The 18,646-nt window shown below is 35.9% G+C and overlaps 1 protein-coding gene across 1 annotated transcript in view; it reads left to right on the top strand.

Annotated features, from left to right (window-relative positions):
* The first annotated feature begins 541 nt into the window (after nucleotides 1–541).
* Nucleotides 542–18,646, top strand: part of LOC148953334 (uncharacterized) — a 75,441-nt gene continuing 57,336 nt past the window's right edge. The window contains 4 exon segments of the mRNA XM_089088493.1: nucleotides 542–854; nucleotides 5,167–5,331; nucleotides 6,346–6,510; nucleotides 8,000–9,069. Of these exon segments, the coding sequence (XP_088944619.1) occupies nucleotides 809–854; nucleotides 5,167–5,331; nucleotides 6,346–6,510; nucleotides 8,000–9,069 (1,446 nt within the window). The 5' untranslated portion in view covers nucleotides 542–808.

The following is an 18,646-nucleotide window of genomic DNA, read 5'->3' as shown; positions in this document are numbered from 1 at the left end:
GATGGATCAATATTTGGGTAAAAAAAGTAGGCTAATTTAAGCCAAATTTAGACCTTGGCATAAGTGGGTCCCAGGAAGATTGCCATCCTTAGTTAAACAATCGATTAATTTCTCAGTAATATTTTAGGCAAATGTTGTTACATTTTAGTATAGCCTATATTAAAAGACAAAAGACTTTCTAGAAATATTTCGTAAATTGCTTGAATTTCACTTCAGATTTGAATTTAAATTGCTTGTAAAAACATAATATGTACATCGTGTAACATGTAACAACATTTAACAGGAATGACATGACATCGAACATGTACCTCCTGGAAAACCATAACATGTACATAATAGGCCTACACTTTACTGTGTTTAAAGTATTAAAACCATGAATAAAGCTTTCATTTCGGAAAGTAAACCAAATTTTCCAAATTTTGGATTAAGAAATTTACTAACAGCTGTATTTTCCTTTTTTACTGTGAAATTTTATTATAACTTAAAATCCACAACCACACTTTAAATTTAGTTACATCAAAAAGACAGCTTTTGAATTTTAGCACCTTCTAAAAAAATAATCATCAAATTTGTAATGGCTTTGACTGTTGAAGAAGTTGAGTCTTTTCTTTCAACTGTATCAAGATAAAATCTGCTCTACAGTGGTTAAAAGTCATTCTTTGTCATCAATCCTAATATCTTTTGTATTTTAGGACTCTCCTGACTGAAATCTGTGTTGTATCGAAGTTTCAATGATAGTATTGTATTTCTCATAATTTGCATTAACTCCGTTCCAAGATCTTTCATAGATTAGCCACAATTTCCGAAAATGGCCGATCCCAACACAGTGTCTGAGGATTTTTTCATTAAAAACGGTAAGTTGTACATTTAATGTCTGAATAAAAGAAATGCTACTTTGTTCTAGAAAATAATTATTCCTTTTTTTCCTCCCTGCTCATTACGTGATGCTAAGAAAAAAAATTAACTGCATTTGTACTTTGATTTAACGATTAAGAGTTGAGTGGTGCTAAAAGTGGCTTCTTTGTGGCTCAAAACACATTCAAATTCAATTTATTAGCTTTAATTTTTAAGTTTGGTGAGACAATTAATTGCCTGGTAGAAATATTTTCTGTCAATCTTTTCTTTGTGCAGGGATGATGACAGAAATATTTCCACCTCATCAGGGGTAGTTATGGGGGCTCAGATGGGAATATCTAATCATAATACATGTAAGAGATGAATAAAGTTAGTTGAAATCAGCTGCTAAACTTTGTGAGAGTATATTCTGTATTTTATTTTTTGGAACTAATGCAGAAAACCCTGATTCAGTGGTATTTTTTTTACTTCTAATTGTCAATTTTTTTTTGTGATTGTTAAGCTGTGATTTTTTTTATTCAGTTGACCTGAATAAATTGACCAGAGAGATGGAGGGCCAGGGTTCAGTTCCCATGATTTATCATTGATAATTTTTGGGGCAAGGGAGGGGTATCGAGCCATGGACGACCAGGTGTCAGCTCCCACAAGTCTTGGAATAAAATATCGTGAATAAGTTGCTTTTTTTGGGGGGGGGGGTCAGCCCATGGAGGGCAAGGGGTGAGTTGCCATTTTATTTTAATAAAATATAGTTAATAAGTTTGTTTTTTAGGGGGGGGGTCGGGCCATAAAGAGAAGGCCAGGGGTCTGCTTGCTTGAGTTATGGAGTAAAATATCTTTTATAAGTTTTTTGAGTTGGGGTGGGGGTTTGACTTATCTGGTCTTCGAAATATTTTCAAAACCCTTGCATAAGAACCTTATATGCCCCCTGGATATAACGTACGACACTTGCCCCAGGGCTCTATGGGTTTGTGTTGAAACTAGAGTTTTCGTTAACTGATCTTTTGACTTATTTTAACAAAGTGGCTATCTCAAAAATTTGATCGGATGGATTTAAGGTAAAGAAGGCAGGAAGGCTAGTTGCCCTCCGGTCCCTTTTGATTTTTAAAAAGGGAACTAGAACTTTCAACTTCCAATAGGAAGAGCCCCTGACAAAGTTATATGATTATTCCTTCCATAAAAACTGTATATATCCCTGGGTTCTGGGGGGGGGGCTGTGTAAACCCGTGATTTTTACTGTATGAGCTTTGGTATTTGGGATAAATAAAAATCTCAAAAAATTGATCAGACGCATTTGGGGAAAAGATGGTTGGTTTGGGATGGGGGTTGGGGGCTAGTTGCCATCAGATTACTTTTGACTCTCAAAAAAAGAACTAAAAATTCAGATTTATAAATGAGTCCCCTCTGATGTTTGTACGCCTTTCTCTTCCATTAAAACCTTATATGCCCAGGGGGCATAAATTACAGCACTTGCCCCCAGGATCTGTGGGGGGGGGGCTGTGTTATCCTTTTATTTTTTGTTATATGATTTTTGGTTAATTGAAGGCAACTACACTTATCGAGCAGCTCGTTCTAACTTATGAATTTCAGATAATGTCTGTTTAATTGAAATTTTGTTTTAGAGGTTGAAGATGCTTTACCAGGTCTTTCAAACAGTTCGTGGTAACGAACTGTAAGTAAGGAGCGACCCGGCTCAATGGTAACCGAAACTCTAGAAAACGGGTTTTTGATACCAATAGATATATCAAAAGAATCAGATTTCAATGTCGATTTCAAATATATAACTTTCATCAAGTTTAGTGCGACCCATCAACAGTGACGCGCCTGAGAAAATTAGGCTGATTTTTAAAAAAAGGCGGAAAGACCCCCTAAAATTTATAGAACCTTAATGAAAATCACACCATCTTATTCAGCATATCAGAGAACCCTGCAGTGGAGGTTTCAAGCTCCTATCTGCAAAAATGTGGAATTTTCTATTTTTTTGCCAGAAGAAAGATCACGGATGCATGTTTATTTGTTTTTTTTTTGTTTTTTTTTTCCCATGGGTGATTGTATCAACCCAGTGGTCCTAGAATATCGGGGGAGGGCTAATTGGAACGTAAATTAAAAGTTCTAGTTCCCTTTTTAAGTGACCAAAAAAAATGGAGGGCAACTAGGCCCCCTCCCACGCTCATTTTTTTCCCAAAGTCACCCGATCAAAATTTTGAGATAGCCATTTTGTTTAGCATGGTCGAAAATATGATAAAAATGTCTTTTAGGATGACTTGATCCCCCAAAGTCCCCAGGGGGAGGGCTGAAAGTTATGAACTTTACTCAATGTTAACATATAGTATTGGTTATTGGGAAGTATACAGACTTTTTCAGAGGAGATTTTTTCTGGTAGGTGGGGGAAGGAGAGGGTCGGGGGCTATATGGAAGGATCTTTCCATGAAGGAAGTTTTCATGGGGGAAGGGAAATTGCCATGAAGGGGGCGCAGGACTTGCCAGCATTATTTATTGGTTATTGGGAAGTATAAAACCATTTTCAGGAAGTATTTTTTCTGTAGGGGGGGGGGCTAGAGGAGGGGATTACTCTGGAGAAGATTGCCGTGGAGGATGTGTCGTTGGGGGAAGGGACAGTTCTATGAAGGGGGCGCCGGATTTCCAAGCATTATTTAAGAAACGATCAGAAGTTAAATAAAAAAAAACAAGTTTTTTCAACTGAAATGTAAGAAGGAATATTAGAACTTAAAACGAAGAGAAATTATAACGTATGTGAGGGGGTTCTCCCCCAAGTCAATACCTCGCTCTTTACGCTATAATTTTTATTTTTTAGTGCTTTCAAAAGAGCTATCTATTCTAATTAAACGGCCTTTGTGATTCAGTGGTTTGTGAATCAAAATTTTTTTAAACTTTTAACGTAAAGAGCCTGGTATTGACTAAGGGGAGAACCCCTTCATATAAGTAATAACATATACGTAATAAAAAAAACAATAAAAAAACAAGCGATACGGCTCAATAGTAATCGAAACTTTTAAAAACGAAATTTTGATGTCAATAAATGTATCAAAAGAATGTGTTTATAATGCTGATCCTAAATATATAAATTTTATTAAGTTTAGTATTACTCATCAAAGGCTACGAGCCTGAGAAAATTTACTCGATTTTTTAAAGAGGGGGAAACATCCCCTACAAGTGAAAGAATTTTAATGAAAATCACACCGTCAGATTCAGCGTATCAGAAAACCCTATTACATAGGTTTCAAGCTCATATCTGCAAAAATCTGCAACTTTGTATTTTTTTGCCAGAAGAAAAATACACGAATATAGAAGTTAGTTACGTAAGTTAATTTGTAAAGAGATCCATTTAGCAAAAGAAAAGTAAAATTTGTACGCACATAAAAGCTGCAGTAACTAAAAAACGATCAGAAATTAAATAAAAAAAACAAGTTTTTTAAACTGAAAGTAAGGAGCGACATTAAAACTTAAAACGAACAGAAATTATTCCGTATATGAAAGGGGCTGTCCCCTCCTCAACGCCTCGCTCTTTACGCTAAAGTTTTTTATTGTTTTAAAAAATAGAGTTGTGAGAAAGTCAAACTTTTTATCGTTTTAAAAAATAAAGTTGTGAGACAGAGTCAAACTTTAGCGTAAAGAGCGAGGCGTTGAGGAGGGGGCAGCCTCTTTCATATACGGAATAATTTCTGTTCGTTTTAAGTTTTAATGTCGCTCCTTACTTTCAGTTTAAAAAACTTGTTTTTTTTATTTAATACCATTTAGATCCAGATGCTTTACCTTTTTTTTTATATTTCTTGCTTTCTCTTTTCCGTCTCAGTTGTACGTGCTGAGTTGTTAAGGGTAATTGTCTGGTTTAATTTTCACCCGAATCGAATTTTCTAGGGGATATATCCGTGGGGAGGGTATTTCTCTGTAAAGGTGGCCCAGATTTCCTGGGATTATCTAGAAAACATTTAGAAATTCAATTTAAAAAAAAACAAGTTTTTCCAACTGGAAGTAAGTAAGGTTCAACATTGAAACTTAAAATGAACAGAGTTTATTACGTTTATGAAGGGGTTTGTCTCCTCCTCAACACCTCGCTCTTTACGCCAAATTTTTTATTTTGTCTCAATTCCTTAAGAAGGACTTCTGAAACACCATGTTCGTTTAATTGGAACAATAAGAAGCTTTTTTCAAAAGTACTAAAAACTTTAGCGTAAAGAGAGAGGTGTTAAGGAGGAGGCAACACGTAACTAAAAAAGCAAAAGCTGTCATATTTGCTTAGTGAGCTTAACTTTTAAATTTTCCTATGTGTGTTTAATTTAAATTTTGTTTTAGAAGTTGAAGATACTCTACCAGGTCACAGCGGGAGGCCCTCTCATTTTCCGAACCATATTTTGTTGCCAAAATGTGAAGATGTTTCTTTGATCAATTTACCTAGCATATCAGGACCATGTAAATTTGAATACAACACCCAGGAATCCAAATGTTTAAACAATGAAGGTACATCTGAAACATTGTGTTTCTATTTATTGAAATATATTGGATATTATTTTATAGACAAAAACTATAGACAATTTATAGACTGAATCTTAAGATTCAGTGCAGGTGTTTGCTAAACCGTTTTTGTAGTCTTTTATGAACATTTTTAATTTTCGCTTGAAAGTGGTTTGGTAGGTTTTATTATCAAACAGTTTGTGGTAACAAACAGTAAGTAAGGAACGACCTGGCTCAATAGTAACCGAAACTCTAAAAAAATGGAATTTCGGGTGCGTGTTTCTTTATTTTTTTTTTTTTTTTTTTTTTTTCAGGGGTGATCATATCGGACCATTGATCCTAGAGTATTGTGAGGGGGTTCATTCAAACGGAAATTAAAAGTTTTAGTGCCATTTTTAAGTGACCAAAAAGAGTGGAGGGCAACTAGGCCCTCTAGTTGCCCTAGACATTATACACTGGGGGAATTTTACAGAATTCCTATGGATTTTTTTTTTATATTTCTTGCTTTCTCTTTTCCGTCTCAGTTTTACTCGCTGAGTTGTTAATGGTAATTGTCTGGGTAAATTTTCACCGGGATTGACTTGTCTATAGGATATATCCGTGATGAGGGTATTTCTCTGTGGTGGCCCAGATTTCTTGGGATTATTTAAAAAATGATTAGAATTAAAAAAAAACAAAAAAAACACGTTTTTCCAACCAGAAGTAAGGAGCAACATTTAAACTTAAAACGAACAGAAATTATTATGTATATGAGGGGGTTAGCTTCTTCTCAACACCTCGCTCTTTACGCTCGTAAAAGTTTTAATTTTGTCCCAATTCTTTAAGAAGGATTTCTAAAACACTAGTTTCGTTTAATTGGAACAATAAGAAGCTTTTTTCAAAAATACTAAAAGTTTTAGCGTAAAGAGCGAGGTATTGAGGAGGAGGCAACAAGTAACTAAAAAGTAAAAGCTGTCAGATATGCTTACTAAGCTTTATTTTAAAATTTTCTATGTCTGTTGAATTTAAATTTTGTTTTAGAAGTTCAAGATGCTATACCAGGTGACAGCGAGAAGCCCTTTCCTTTTCCAAACCATATTTTGTCACCAAAACTGGAAGATGTTCCCTTGCTCAATTTACCTAGCACTTCAGGACTATGTAAATTTGAATACGACACCCAGGAATTCAAATGTTCTAACAATGAAGGTATCTCTGAAACATCTTATTATTGTTGATTGAAATGTATTGGATATTATTTTATTAGACAAAAACAGGACAAAGAGACTTCATCTTAAGATGGAACTTTTGTTTAATCTTTTTCCAGTGTGCAGGTGTTGGCCAAACCGCTTTTGTAGTCTTTGGTAAACATTTTTAAATTTTCACTTGAAAGTAGTTTTGCAAGTTTTATTATTTTCTGAAGGCTTGATAATAAGCCTTAAAACTATATCTCTATATACATTTTATTATCCAGATTTTTAGTGTATATTTCTCTTCAAATCAAGAGATAAAGAAATAAATCTGTCTATTATTTTGACTCAAAGGTGAATTTGAAAGAAGCAGAAAATCGGCTGCTATTATCTCAACTGCCTACCAGCAATTTTTTGTGTAGAATTTTAATTTACTAAAAACACTAGATTCAAACAGAAGTACTGAATTTATTTTGTGCAGATGAAGTCAAAAGTTTTTTGTCTGTTTAGGAACGAGTTGTTTTAAACATTTAGCTAGAAGAACATGGCGAGTCTCATTGGATAAAAAAAAAGACGAAAATCGCGTTTTCCTCAGAGGGACGAATCCTTTTAATGCAAAGTGAAAAACGATGACAAAAAAAAATCGAAACGAACAATCAGAGCCTAGGAAAACTTTTACACCAAACAAACGTGTTTTCTGCATGTAAATAGACGATAATGAGCTCTTACTAGTTCCGTTTTCAATCACAAGTTATCAGTCGCCTGTGACCAGTTATCGGCCACAGACTAAATATTGTTTTATTTAACAATTTGCTTATAGCCGATGAACAGTGAACTAAAACAACGGATTTTTGTTCACACTTCAAAAGAAATTTGAGCCTAAAATATGTGCATTTCTCTATATAAAAAAGAGTATAGCACAGCAAATATTTCTGCTCGCAAGGTACTCTAGCCTGATTCTTTTTTACAAAGGAAATTTTTTTAAACGGATCAAAAGTACCCAAATGCTGATAGCGGTGTCACTATGTACGACAGAAATATCTAAAATTTGTTTTAGTGTTCCTCATTGTCTATTAAAATGATTTATCCCTATTTTAATTGTTATTTGACAGACCAGAGGAAAACGTGACTTCTGTCATTTTCTGTTTAATCCAAAGCTTTGTGGCTACCCAAAAATTCTAACTTCAACATATGATGTGCATTCTTTTAGTTCTCTCTCTCTTTTTAATACATTAATTCCTGATAATTGTCGTAATATTTCCTCTCCTTCACTTATGGTTTGATTTATACCAAGGTATTCTTCTTGATCTTTTATAGTTTCATTTTCGCTTTTTCGTTGCATTAGAAAAACCAATTTTAAAAGCTAATATCTCGATGAGAAAGAGAAGAGGGATCAAAAATAATATTTGTTGTTAAAACATATTGAAAGATATGTCCTAGTTTTTAGTTTTAAGAGTTTCGAGTTTTTTGTGTTATTTGATTAACTCTGTAGACTTTTAAACTTTTAGGTCACTTTTCACCACACGTGTACGGACTTCACTTAGAGGGAAATACGTCACTAGTTGTTTTCAAGAATCCATCCAAAAGCAGTTTCTTAATTTCGTGTGCATCAGAATCTGAAGGAAAGGGCTTAGAATATCAGAAAACAGGCTCGAAAAGTCACATTCAATGTAAAAAGTATGAAAAATGGAAAATATATCAAAGAACTCATAAAAAGAAAAAGACATATAAATGTGATGTATATGAAAAGAACTTTACTGGAATGTGTGATTTGCACCGGCACCAAAGAGTGCATACAAGTGAGAAACCGTTTAAGTGTGATGTTTGTAATAAAACCTTTTCATTAGCACAAACTTTGAACACCCATAAAAGAGTGCATACGGGTGAGAAACCGTTTAAGTGTGATGTTTGTGACCGAACCTTTTCTCAAGCAGCAGGTTTGAACACCCATCAAAGAATGCATACAGGTGAGAAACCGTTTAAGTGTGATGTTTGCGACCAAACCTTTTCTATATCATCAAATTTAAACGTCCATAAAAGAGTGCATACGGGTGAGAACCCGTTTAAGTGTAACGTTTGTGATAAAACCTTTGCTCGAGCATCAACTTTGAACATCCATCAAAGAGTGCACACGGGTGAGAAGCCGTTTAAGTGTGATATTTGTGATCAAGCTTTTTCTCAAGCATCAAGTTTGAACACTCATAAAAGAGTACATACTCGTGAAAAACCGTTTAAGTGTGATGTTTGTAATAAAACTTTTTCATTAGCACAAAGTTTGAACACCCATAAAAGAGTTCATACGGGTGAGAAACCGTTTAAGTGTGATGTTTGTGACCGAACCTTTTCTCAAGCAGCAGGTTTGAACACCCATCAAAGAATGCATACAGGTGAGAAACCGTTTAAGTGTGATGTTTGCGACCAAACCTTTTCTACATCATCAAATTTAAACGTCCATAAAAGAGTGCATACGGGCGAGAAACCGTTTAAGTGTGCCGTTTGTGATAAAACCTTTTCTCAAGCTTCCCAATTGAACCGGCACCAAAGAGTGCACACAAGTGAGAAGCCGTTAAGGTGTGATGTTTGTGACCAAACCTTTTCTACAATGCCAAATTTGAAGCGGCACCAAAGAATGCATATTGATGAGAAACCTTTCCAGTTTGAATACATATCAAAGACTGTGTACAGGTGAGAAACCTTTCATATGTAATGTGTGTAGAAAAACTTTTCTGATTTTAGCAATTTTACTGGCATTAAAGAGGGCATAGGAGTCTAGGAAGATTGTTGTATCCTCAGTGGTTTGTGGTTAATATTTTCACAACCAATTAGTATATCGAATTAGTTTTTTATGTGTTTTTTTTTATGTGTTTAGTTCCTTTAGCCATTTTAGTTTCTATAGTAACACAAATTTGCTTGATTGTTACCAGTGTGACGGATGTGAAGTGCCACAGTGTGACAAGTAACATTTGATTGTGACTTGTGCAAAAGGGTATTTTTATATAAGTCAGCTCTGATTTAGCATCTACCAACCTATTTAAGAAAAAAGCCTCTCAGTGTACAGACTACAACAAGACCTTTGGAAGAATTTTTTTTTTTTTTTTAAAGAAAACTTGATTAAAAATTAAAGCTGTTCCATGTTGGCTAATTTTCACATTTAAATAAGCACTTTGGGTATTTATATAGTTTTCTGTGTTTTTTTTTTTTTTGGAAGGTTAAGCTTGTCTTTTCATCCTACGACCAATGTGGAACCACACAAGTCATAAAAGGCAAATCGCTATTTTCCAAAAAAAAATTCCTCTTAAATTGATAATCTCAAAAGAAACAGAAGTTTACATTGCCCAAAACTGAAATGCATAATAATTAGGATTTTTAAGCAACCAAAAATTTACACAAGAAACCAAGATATAAATAGTTGTCAATTGTTTAATTTAGTCCCACAAAAAAAGAAGAGAATAATCAAGGCTAAAGAAACGGGAACCATGGATCAATTGGCGATAAAAAATTTGTGGCTCATTTGTTTCTTTTCAAGGAGGCACACTTGTGCCTCTATAAAGAGGCGACCCACCACAATGTTAAGCGATTTTAGGTCCTAGAGGTCGCAGAGAGACGGCGGTAATCGCATTTTGTAGCCCAAGCTCAAACTAAAAAACTTGCAAAATTTCATCCTCCTCCGACTTTATCTTCATGGGGTAAACTGGGTCGGAAGTTTGGACCCTCCCACCACAGCCCCCCTTTAACGTTGTCCGATTGGGCTGAAATTTAGAGGTTAATCTTTCCTAGGGCCCGGGAGCTTATCCTAGAAATTTCAGCTTAATCCGATCACTCCTTCCCTGTTTTCAAAAAACCAAATATAGCCACTTAAAATTCATTTCTTTTTTTTTTCTTAGCCACGCCTACAGGCCACAGTTGGCAACGGATCCGGTTGAATGAGGACTCATTCGAAGCAGAATTCGACCTGTTAGGGTCTTTTGATATTTTCAGACCGAAAAAATTATCCCCCGAATTTACATTTACGAAAAACCTCGTTTTCCTATAATAGCCCATGTTAATTTTTCCCACCACACCCCCCCTTTAACGTTGTCTGATTGGGCTGAAATTTAGAGGATAAGCTTTTCTGGGGCCTGGAAGCTTATCCTCAAAATTTCAGTTCAATCTGATCACTCCTTCCCTGTTTTCCAAAAACCACATCAAGATTTTTGGGAATTTGCTTGCGTCGAAAATAGCTCCAATTTGCTAAACAACTATTACTATTGTGTTTCTATAGTCCAGCGGCTGATAATCCAGACTTTCAGACGGAAAACCCGGGTTCGATTCACCATCAGAGCAGCTTTTTTATATACTTTGAAAAGAAACTCAGTTTCTTTTTTAAATTATTTGAAAAAAATTACGTTTTCTAAAGAGTTAAAGAGGCTGAGTTACAAGGTCGACCCTTAAAAGGTACAGGGATTAGGAGGCACAGTTGGGGGGCTGTTAAAGAGGCTTAGTCACAAGTTCGAACCTTAAAACGTACAGGGATTAGGAGGCACCCTGTACGACGTGATTCGAGTATTCAGGAATTAAAAGCCTTAACACAAGAATGTTCAAGAGCGGGGGGTTTGGGGGGCGGCAGCCCCCTAACTTTATCCCCTGACACGATCAGCTAACAGTTAGTCAAGCAATAATAAGTAATAAACTGTACAAAAACGTGCAGAAATTATTTGAAAAAAACTACGTTTTCTAAAGAGTTAAAGAGGCTGAGTTACAAGGTCGAACCTTAAAACGTACAGGGATTAGGAGGCACAGTTGGGGGCTACCACCCCCAAACCCCCGCTTTCGCAGCCTTTAAATATAAAAAAATTTCTTTAAACTGAAAGTAAGGAGCGACATTAAAACTTAAAACGAACAGAAATTATTCCGTATATGAAAGAGGCTGTGCCCTCCTCAACGCCTCGCTCTTTACGCTAAAGTTTTTATTGTTTAAAAAAAGAGTTGTGAGAAAGTTAAACTTTAGCGTAAAGAGCGAGGCGTTGAGGAGGGCACAGCCTCTTTCATATACGGAATAATTTCTGTTCGTTTTAAGTTTTAATGTCGCTCCTTACTTTCAGTTTAAAGAAATTTTTTTTATATTTAAAGGCTGCGAAAGCGGGGGTTTGGGGGGTGGTAGCCCCCCAACTGTGCCTCCTAATCCCTGTACGTTTTAAGGTTCGACCTTGTAACTCAGCCTCTTTAACTCTTTAGAAAACGTAGTTTTTTTCAAATAATTTTTCTTCTTTATCAACGGTCCTCATTGAATTGCTCCGGTTTCGATTCAAAGAAGAAAAAAAGAATCCTAAGATAAATTTCAGCCACAGGTGCACCATTTTGTTCATGGTATTATTCGTGATTATATATCTTTGGGTCAAGAGACCCAACCGCTCAAATAAACTGAATAGCATTGTTTTAGAGAATTTTTCAGAAATTTCTCAATAAGAGGGAGGGAGTGAGGGTGGAAACTGCTCTTACCAATGATGAAAAGTTACCAATTTGGTTTAAATTATATTCATCTAGAATAAATCCATTAACCTAAGATGTATAATCACTAAAGCTCAAATAACTTCTTATAAATTTTGTTTATTTATATGGAAAATATTTTTTGTACCAAGTAAACTTGCAATCTGAAAATAATGCTGTCAGTCTGTAAACATTAACACTCTGAGAAACAACAGATTTGGGCTTTGACATAAAATTGGAATTTTAAAACCCACAGTAATAGCTCTTATTCACAGATATAGTTACTTCTAAAGATTGAAGAAGAATCTATTTTAGCTCTTCGAGAGAATTGAGTGCTGTAAGTGTAAGTGCTGTAAGTGTTGTGTTTGTTTAACTGATTGTAATAAAAGTTTTACTGGTTGCTGATAATTGGTCTTTTTGTCTGCTTTTTTTAAGCGAAACGAAAATCCAGATATTCTCAAATTGATTTGCTGAGATTAATGAGGTCGTAAAACGAGATTTAAACAGATTTTGACTAAAAATGAGGCAGGATAAATTTGTCTATCTGTTTTGTATTTTTGGTAAGATGAATTTGTAAAAAAAAAAGAAGAATTTACAACTTCAAACTATGTACCCAGTTTTTAATGGAATATTTTACACTAGATTACTTTTTTCCAAGAGTTCGAATCAGATCTTGGGTCTAAAATAGTATTGATATTATTTACTGATTTGTATAAATGTTTTGGCCGAAAGGATACTTAAATCATTTCATATACAAATTACCTAGACATATGATTCAAGTTTTAATCAAGTATACACCACAGGCAACTCTTTGTTAATTTTTTTTTTTATTAACAACTTACCGATTAACAACTCTGTTAATTAGTTTGCAACTTTGTCCATCATCATTGGGGCTTTTAGTAGGCCATCCTCAGCGACGGAAAAATCATCAGCACAATCTATGTCAGCGACCTGAACACCTTTTGACTTGTGGCTCTTCAGTGAACGAAAGGCTTATTTTATTTCATCAATATCGGAGGGTTCAAAACAAACTTTATAAAGTGCTCAAAGGACCGCTGGAGGAGAAATTTGGAATTATCTGTGGATGATGTGACGAATTCAAGAGATCTTGAAAAAGTTCCTTCCATTTTGATACTCTCACCGATAGGTCTATTATGATATGCCCGTTTTTCAGGTGAATGATCTCAGAGAATTGTTGCTTTCTCCGAGTGGCCTGTTTCAGCAATTGATAGAGCTGACGGGTGTCGCGTGCCTTAGATGTGGCTTCCATGGAGTCTGCCCTTTCCTTCCAGTAGTTTTGCTTATCTATACTGTAAGATTTCTAAGCTTTTGCTCTGCGCTTCTTATGCTCTGACTTAGAGCAAGACGATTGACATTTGTTGGCTTACTTAATGGTTCCTTCGCTGATCCAGAATTTTTTTTTTTTTGGTTTTGACATGTTAAGGACTTCTTCTGCTGACTCTTGTATTGCTGCAGCAAACTGCTTTCATTTATTCTCTCCAGAAATATAACAGAACTATAGGAAAGCTCCTCGACGTTTTCTTCGTCACTGACGGTGGACAGAGTACTAAGCCGGTTTGACAAGGGGAATGTGGAACATAGTCTTAGTTCCAGGGCTATTCAAACCAGCAACATATATTCTGGGGGGTATACAAGTTCCTACACCTGGTAGATGACTGAAGCTGAATTCTAGTAATCTTTAGGTTGTGATCAGAATCGGACTTGGAGCCTATGTTAGCACCAAGATATGAGTGAGAATCCAGCACGGAACTTTTGAATGTAGACTTGACAAGCACAAAATCTCTAAGGGCTTTGATAACTCTGCCATTGGAGTACCACATTATCTTGGTCAAACTGGCATTCCAATTCCCAGCAAGAAGAAGGGAGTCTCGGGAGGGAACTTGTGCTAGAATATAATTTCCTAAACGACATTGGCCTGACATCACATAAAGAAATAAAAACGAGCAAAAATGGGGATTAATTAAAATCCGAAATCAGATGACATAGTTCTCCAACTTATTTAATTGCTGGTTCGTTTTGTTTTTGAGTGAATGAATTGTTTTCTTTTCTTTCTCAGTTGTTCGCTAGTATCCGTCGATGGCACTTCATAACTTTTTGGATTTTGTGAAAATCGCGGATATTGGCGAATAACTCGCTTTTATGGTTGTTAGGTATTTGGTTTTAATTCTCATAATTTTTGGCCTTTATTGAATTTTATTCATCTTTTAAGTCTTTGGTTTTTTGGTTCTTTTCACATTGACTTTCCGCGTTTGTTTTTTGTAGTTTTTTTCTTCGGCACTTTCCTTGGATACATTGTTTCGTTTCGTGCTTAAGAAGAGAGGCGTTTGTTATCTCGAAATATTTGGTTTGTTTCGTTTTTTCAGTATTTTCATTTGACCTATAAAAACCTCATTTTTGCTCGTTTTTCTTTCTTTTTGTGCTAGAATTTGTTTCAGGTCATTATAAAACGCATACTTTGCCTCTTTCGTCATATTTAAGATCGGGGGGATGCGTAGAGATGAATGTAAGATTAGTCTTTTGCCCTCTAAACTTTACTAAAACAAGTCTTAGAGATATTGGATCCCATTCAATAAGAGCACGATTTGCAGCACCAGAAAGGAGAAAACGAACTCCAAGTGGACCAGAGTTTTCATCACCTGAATAATACAGGCAATACGGCTCATTTGATGAGCTAATAATAGTTGATATACCGCAATCGGAGATTGGAGTTTCAGACAAACATAGAAAGTCGATTCCATACTTCTGCATCTCATTTGCAACTAGTATTTTGGTTGCATCTATTTTAATTGATCGGACGTTCCAATATCCGATCTGCGAGGGGATTTTACTATCTTGAAATACTCATCAATTTTTCACCTCCTTCACCTTCCCTAACGCGAGCGTGTACCGGGGACGCCATATCAGATTTGCAGTTCTTATACTTGGCATTATCATGGATGTTTGTTGGGGATTTATTTGACCAAAAAGTTCCCAGCTTACTCTCACCCTTTACGTGTTCACCAAGCAATCAATAATGATACCGCTACCATCTCAGAAGGCACTATACGTATATTTTAATACTACCATTACAGTTAATATAAATAATGACGCTACATGTATTAGAATGGAACTTATGCATTCAGGTTTTCAAATTGGGCATATAAGGTATATCATAGGCAGCACCACTCTATAATAGCTAGAAATATCATTGAAACTTTTAAAGGAGCTAATTGAATTCAAAATTAAAAGTTCTGGTGCCCTTTTTAAGAGTAAAAAGAGATTGAAGGGCAAGCAGCCCTTCTAGTCTACCCACAGTTTTCAGAATGAATGTGAGCGAGCTAGCCTTACCCTGAATGCGCAGAAGTGCAAGGTGTTGCGTTTTAACCCTCTTAAATCGGACTTTTAGGAGCCTCCTACCTTGTTTAAAACAGTTGGCAGTGAGAAAATTCTGTGGGTAATTTTCTCTGTTGACTGCAAGTTCAACAACCACGTAAGTGACCTTGTTTGAAAAGTGTATGCAGCGCTGCAGTCACTGATTACCATGAAACGGTTTGGGTTCGGTGTGAATTCCATGAAGCTTGCCTTCAAGACTTATATTCTACCCATCATTGAATATTCGTGCCCAGTGTGGGGCACTAGTGTACAGTTGAGTGCTGGAATGTGTCAAGATATCGAAGCTATCAAAATACGGGCTTGTAAGATTATGCTGGGTCAGGCCTTTACTATTTATGACAATGTGCTTAAGGTTCTTGGCCTCGAGTCGCTTTTTAACCGCCCTCAGAGACTTATTTTGCACTTCGGCCCATTACTGCGTCGTAGCAGCAAAAACAGGACGATCCTGCCCCCGCGAGCCCCCGTTATGTCCCGTACCCGGAGACAATACAAGCTCAATCCAATGACATGCCGTACGACTCGCTACCAGCATTCCTTTGTCCCCTGTTTTACAGACATGGTCGAAAATTCCTAAGAAAAGTAATATGGTTTTGTTCATTTTTTGTTGTGGTATTTGTTATTTGATTTTGTCGTACTTTTAAAAACCCTCGATATTAGTGCTTTTAGCGCTAAAAAGAGTAAGTTTAATAAAATATGTCTATGTCTATGTCTATTCCCAAAAGGAAACTATTAGGCTTGCCATCCAAAATCTTGAAAAAAAGACAAGGATAGCTTATGTGTCACTTATCTCTAACGTTACACACCTTAGTCGTTTCCATCTTTCTAAACTCTATAATAGTCTAACTGTGCCTCATCTTCTTGCTCTGTCTCCTATTTGGCAAAGTTTTCCTGCTTCAAAAAAAAAACTTGTTCACCGGATTTATTTTAAATTTGCTAAATTCCTTTTACATATGCCTCCTTGGACTAGTAACTCATTTTTGTCCCAAAAATGTAAGCTCATTTTCCCTTCAACAATTATTGATAAAAGAGTAAAAGATTTTAGATCTTCCGCCAGTAAACCAAATCATGATTTTTTTTTTTTTTTTTTTTTTTTTTTTTTTTAATGTCTTGTAACTTATGTCTTATTTTCGGATTGTGATATATGATTTGTGATTATGTCTATGATTATTATGATTGTAAAAAACTACTTATTTTTGTTCAGTATATAAGTTTTCTTGTCTTTTTTCTTTTTTTTCCCTTATGTACTCTGTCATTTAGGTGACTTACGCCCTTTTTTGTTTTGAAGGTTATAAATAAATTGAATTGAATAGCGTCTTTGAAATTTAGTTCAAATTTCCCCTTAATTCTTTAAATGGAGTAGTGTGGTAGAAGAATACTAGTGGTGGTAGTTGCAGTAGTATTGATAGTATGCGAATATTTTCTTTTTCATCATCTCCCTTATTATTTCCTGAATGTTCGAAATTAATATACTCAGTTATTCCTGCGTTGCACCCTTGTGACAACCCGTACACATATAACGGGTTTTGATTTAGTTCAACACTCCCCTCAAGATTCTTTGAAAGTCTCACCTGAATACCGTTCGTCTCAGAAAGTAAAGTTTAAACATGCATACCTTTCTCAATGACATATACTAGGTGTAAACAATGAACGAATGACCTAATTTACAGCCCTTGTCCTGAGGACTATGGAGAGGCTGACATCCCTAAAGACATAAATACTGGACCTTTCAACAAGGCTGGACAAAATAGCTCTATTGAAATTTCAATCGGATATGTTTTTGGGAATAATAGGCATGGGGAAGGGGACTGATTGACCTCAATTCACTTTTGACTCTTAAAAAGGGCACTAAAACTTCCAACATCGAATCAAATGAGCTCCATCTGATAAAATGTTTATACGACCACCCGCTCCGTAAGAACCTTATGCCCTGGGCATAACTTACAACCATTGCCAGTGGGATCTAGGGGATTGTATTGGTAACAAAATGGCTATTTCACAATTTCAATTGAAGGCTTTTTGGGAAAAGAGGATGTCAGGGAGGGAGGCTAGATGCTCTCCATCGTTATTGACTCTTAAAAGGGAACTAGAACTATACATTTCAAACAAATGAGCCTCTTCTAAAATTCCCACGACCACCCCTTCCATAAAAACCTTTTATGTTCCAGTGGCATAGCTTACAATCCTTACTGTCCACCTCAAGGCCTTATTATATGATATTTGGACTATTTTTTAACAAATGGCTATCTCAAAAACAAATTGTTATCTCAAATTTATCTCAATTATGTCTTTGAGGTTGTTTTCCTCAAAGACAACTGCGCTGAACAAAATATCTATCTCAAAATTTTGATTAGATGTGTTTTAGGAATTGAAGGGTGTGGGGGAGGAGGGCTTGTTGCCCTCCAATCGGTTTTGACTATTAAAAAAGGTCCTTTCAATTTCCAATTGTTTAACCCCTTTTTGAAGTTTCTACGACAAGAAATAGCCAGATCAAACTTTTTATTAGATGTATATTAGAAAAAAATAAGGTGTGCAAATTGAGGGGGGGGGGTATCCGCCCTCTGATCACTTTGAATTTTAAAAAGGGTACTAGAACTTCTTATTACCAATCCAATGAGCCCCCTCCGAAGCTTATATGACCACCTTTTCGATAAAAACTTTGTATGCCCCCAGGGCATAACTTTAACCTTTGCCCTACGGGCTGTGGGGGGGGGGACGGTTGTCATCCTCAAAGACATTATTTCTGGACCTTAAAACTACACTAAGCAAAATGGCTATTTCAAAATTTTTATCTGATGTGTTTGGGTAAATGGTGGGTCTGGGAGGGGGCCCTCTAATCACATTAGCTGTCCTCTAATCAGTTTCGAATATTAAAAGGGGCACTAGCCTCTTCAATTCCCATTCGAATTAGCCTTTTTAGAATTTTTAACGACAACAAATGTCCATTTAAAAATTTTTATCGGATGCGTTTCGGGAAAATAGGAGGTGTGGGGGGTATCCACCCTCCAAATGCTCTAAATCTTAAACAGGACACTAGAACTTCTGATCACCAATCCAAATATCCTCCTCTGAAGTTTATACGATCACACTTGCTATATAAACCTTAAATGCTCCGCAGGGCATAACTTACAGCCCTGAGGGCTTCGGGGGGGGGGGCTGTCATTCTCAAAGACATAAATTCCAGTTTTTTCAACTATGCTGAACAAAATGGGTATCTAAAAATTGTGATTGGATGTGTTTTGGGAAATGTTATACGTGATAGGGGGGTTAGTTGCCCCCTGCCACCCCAGCCTGCCACC

The sequence above is a fragment of the Artemia sp. Qi Xiang Cuo genome, chromosome 4, assembly GCF_049724085.1.
Source record: "Artemia sp. Qi Xiang Cuo chromosome 4, ASM4972408v1, whole genome shotgun sequence".
NCBI classification, from domain to species: Eukaryota; Metazoa; Arthropoda; class Branchiopoda; order Anostraca; family Artemiidae; genus Artemia; species Artemia sp. Qi Xiang Cuo.
The sequence above is the reverse complement of the archived record's forward strand: the minus strand, read 5'-3'. Positions and strand labels throughout refer to the sequence as shown.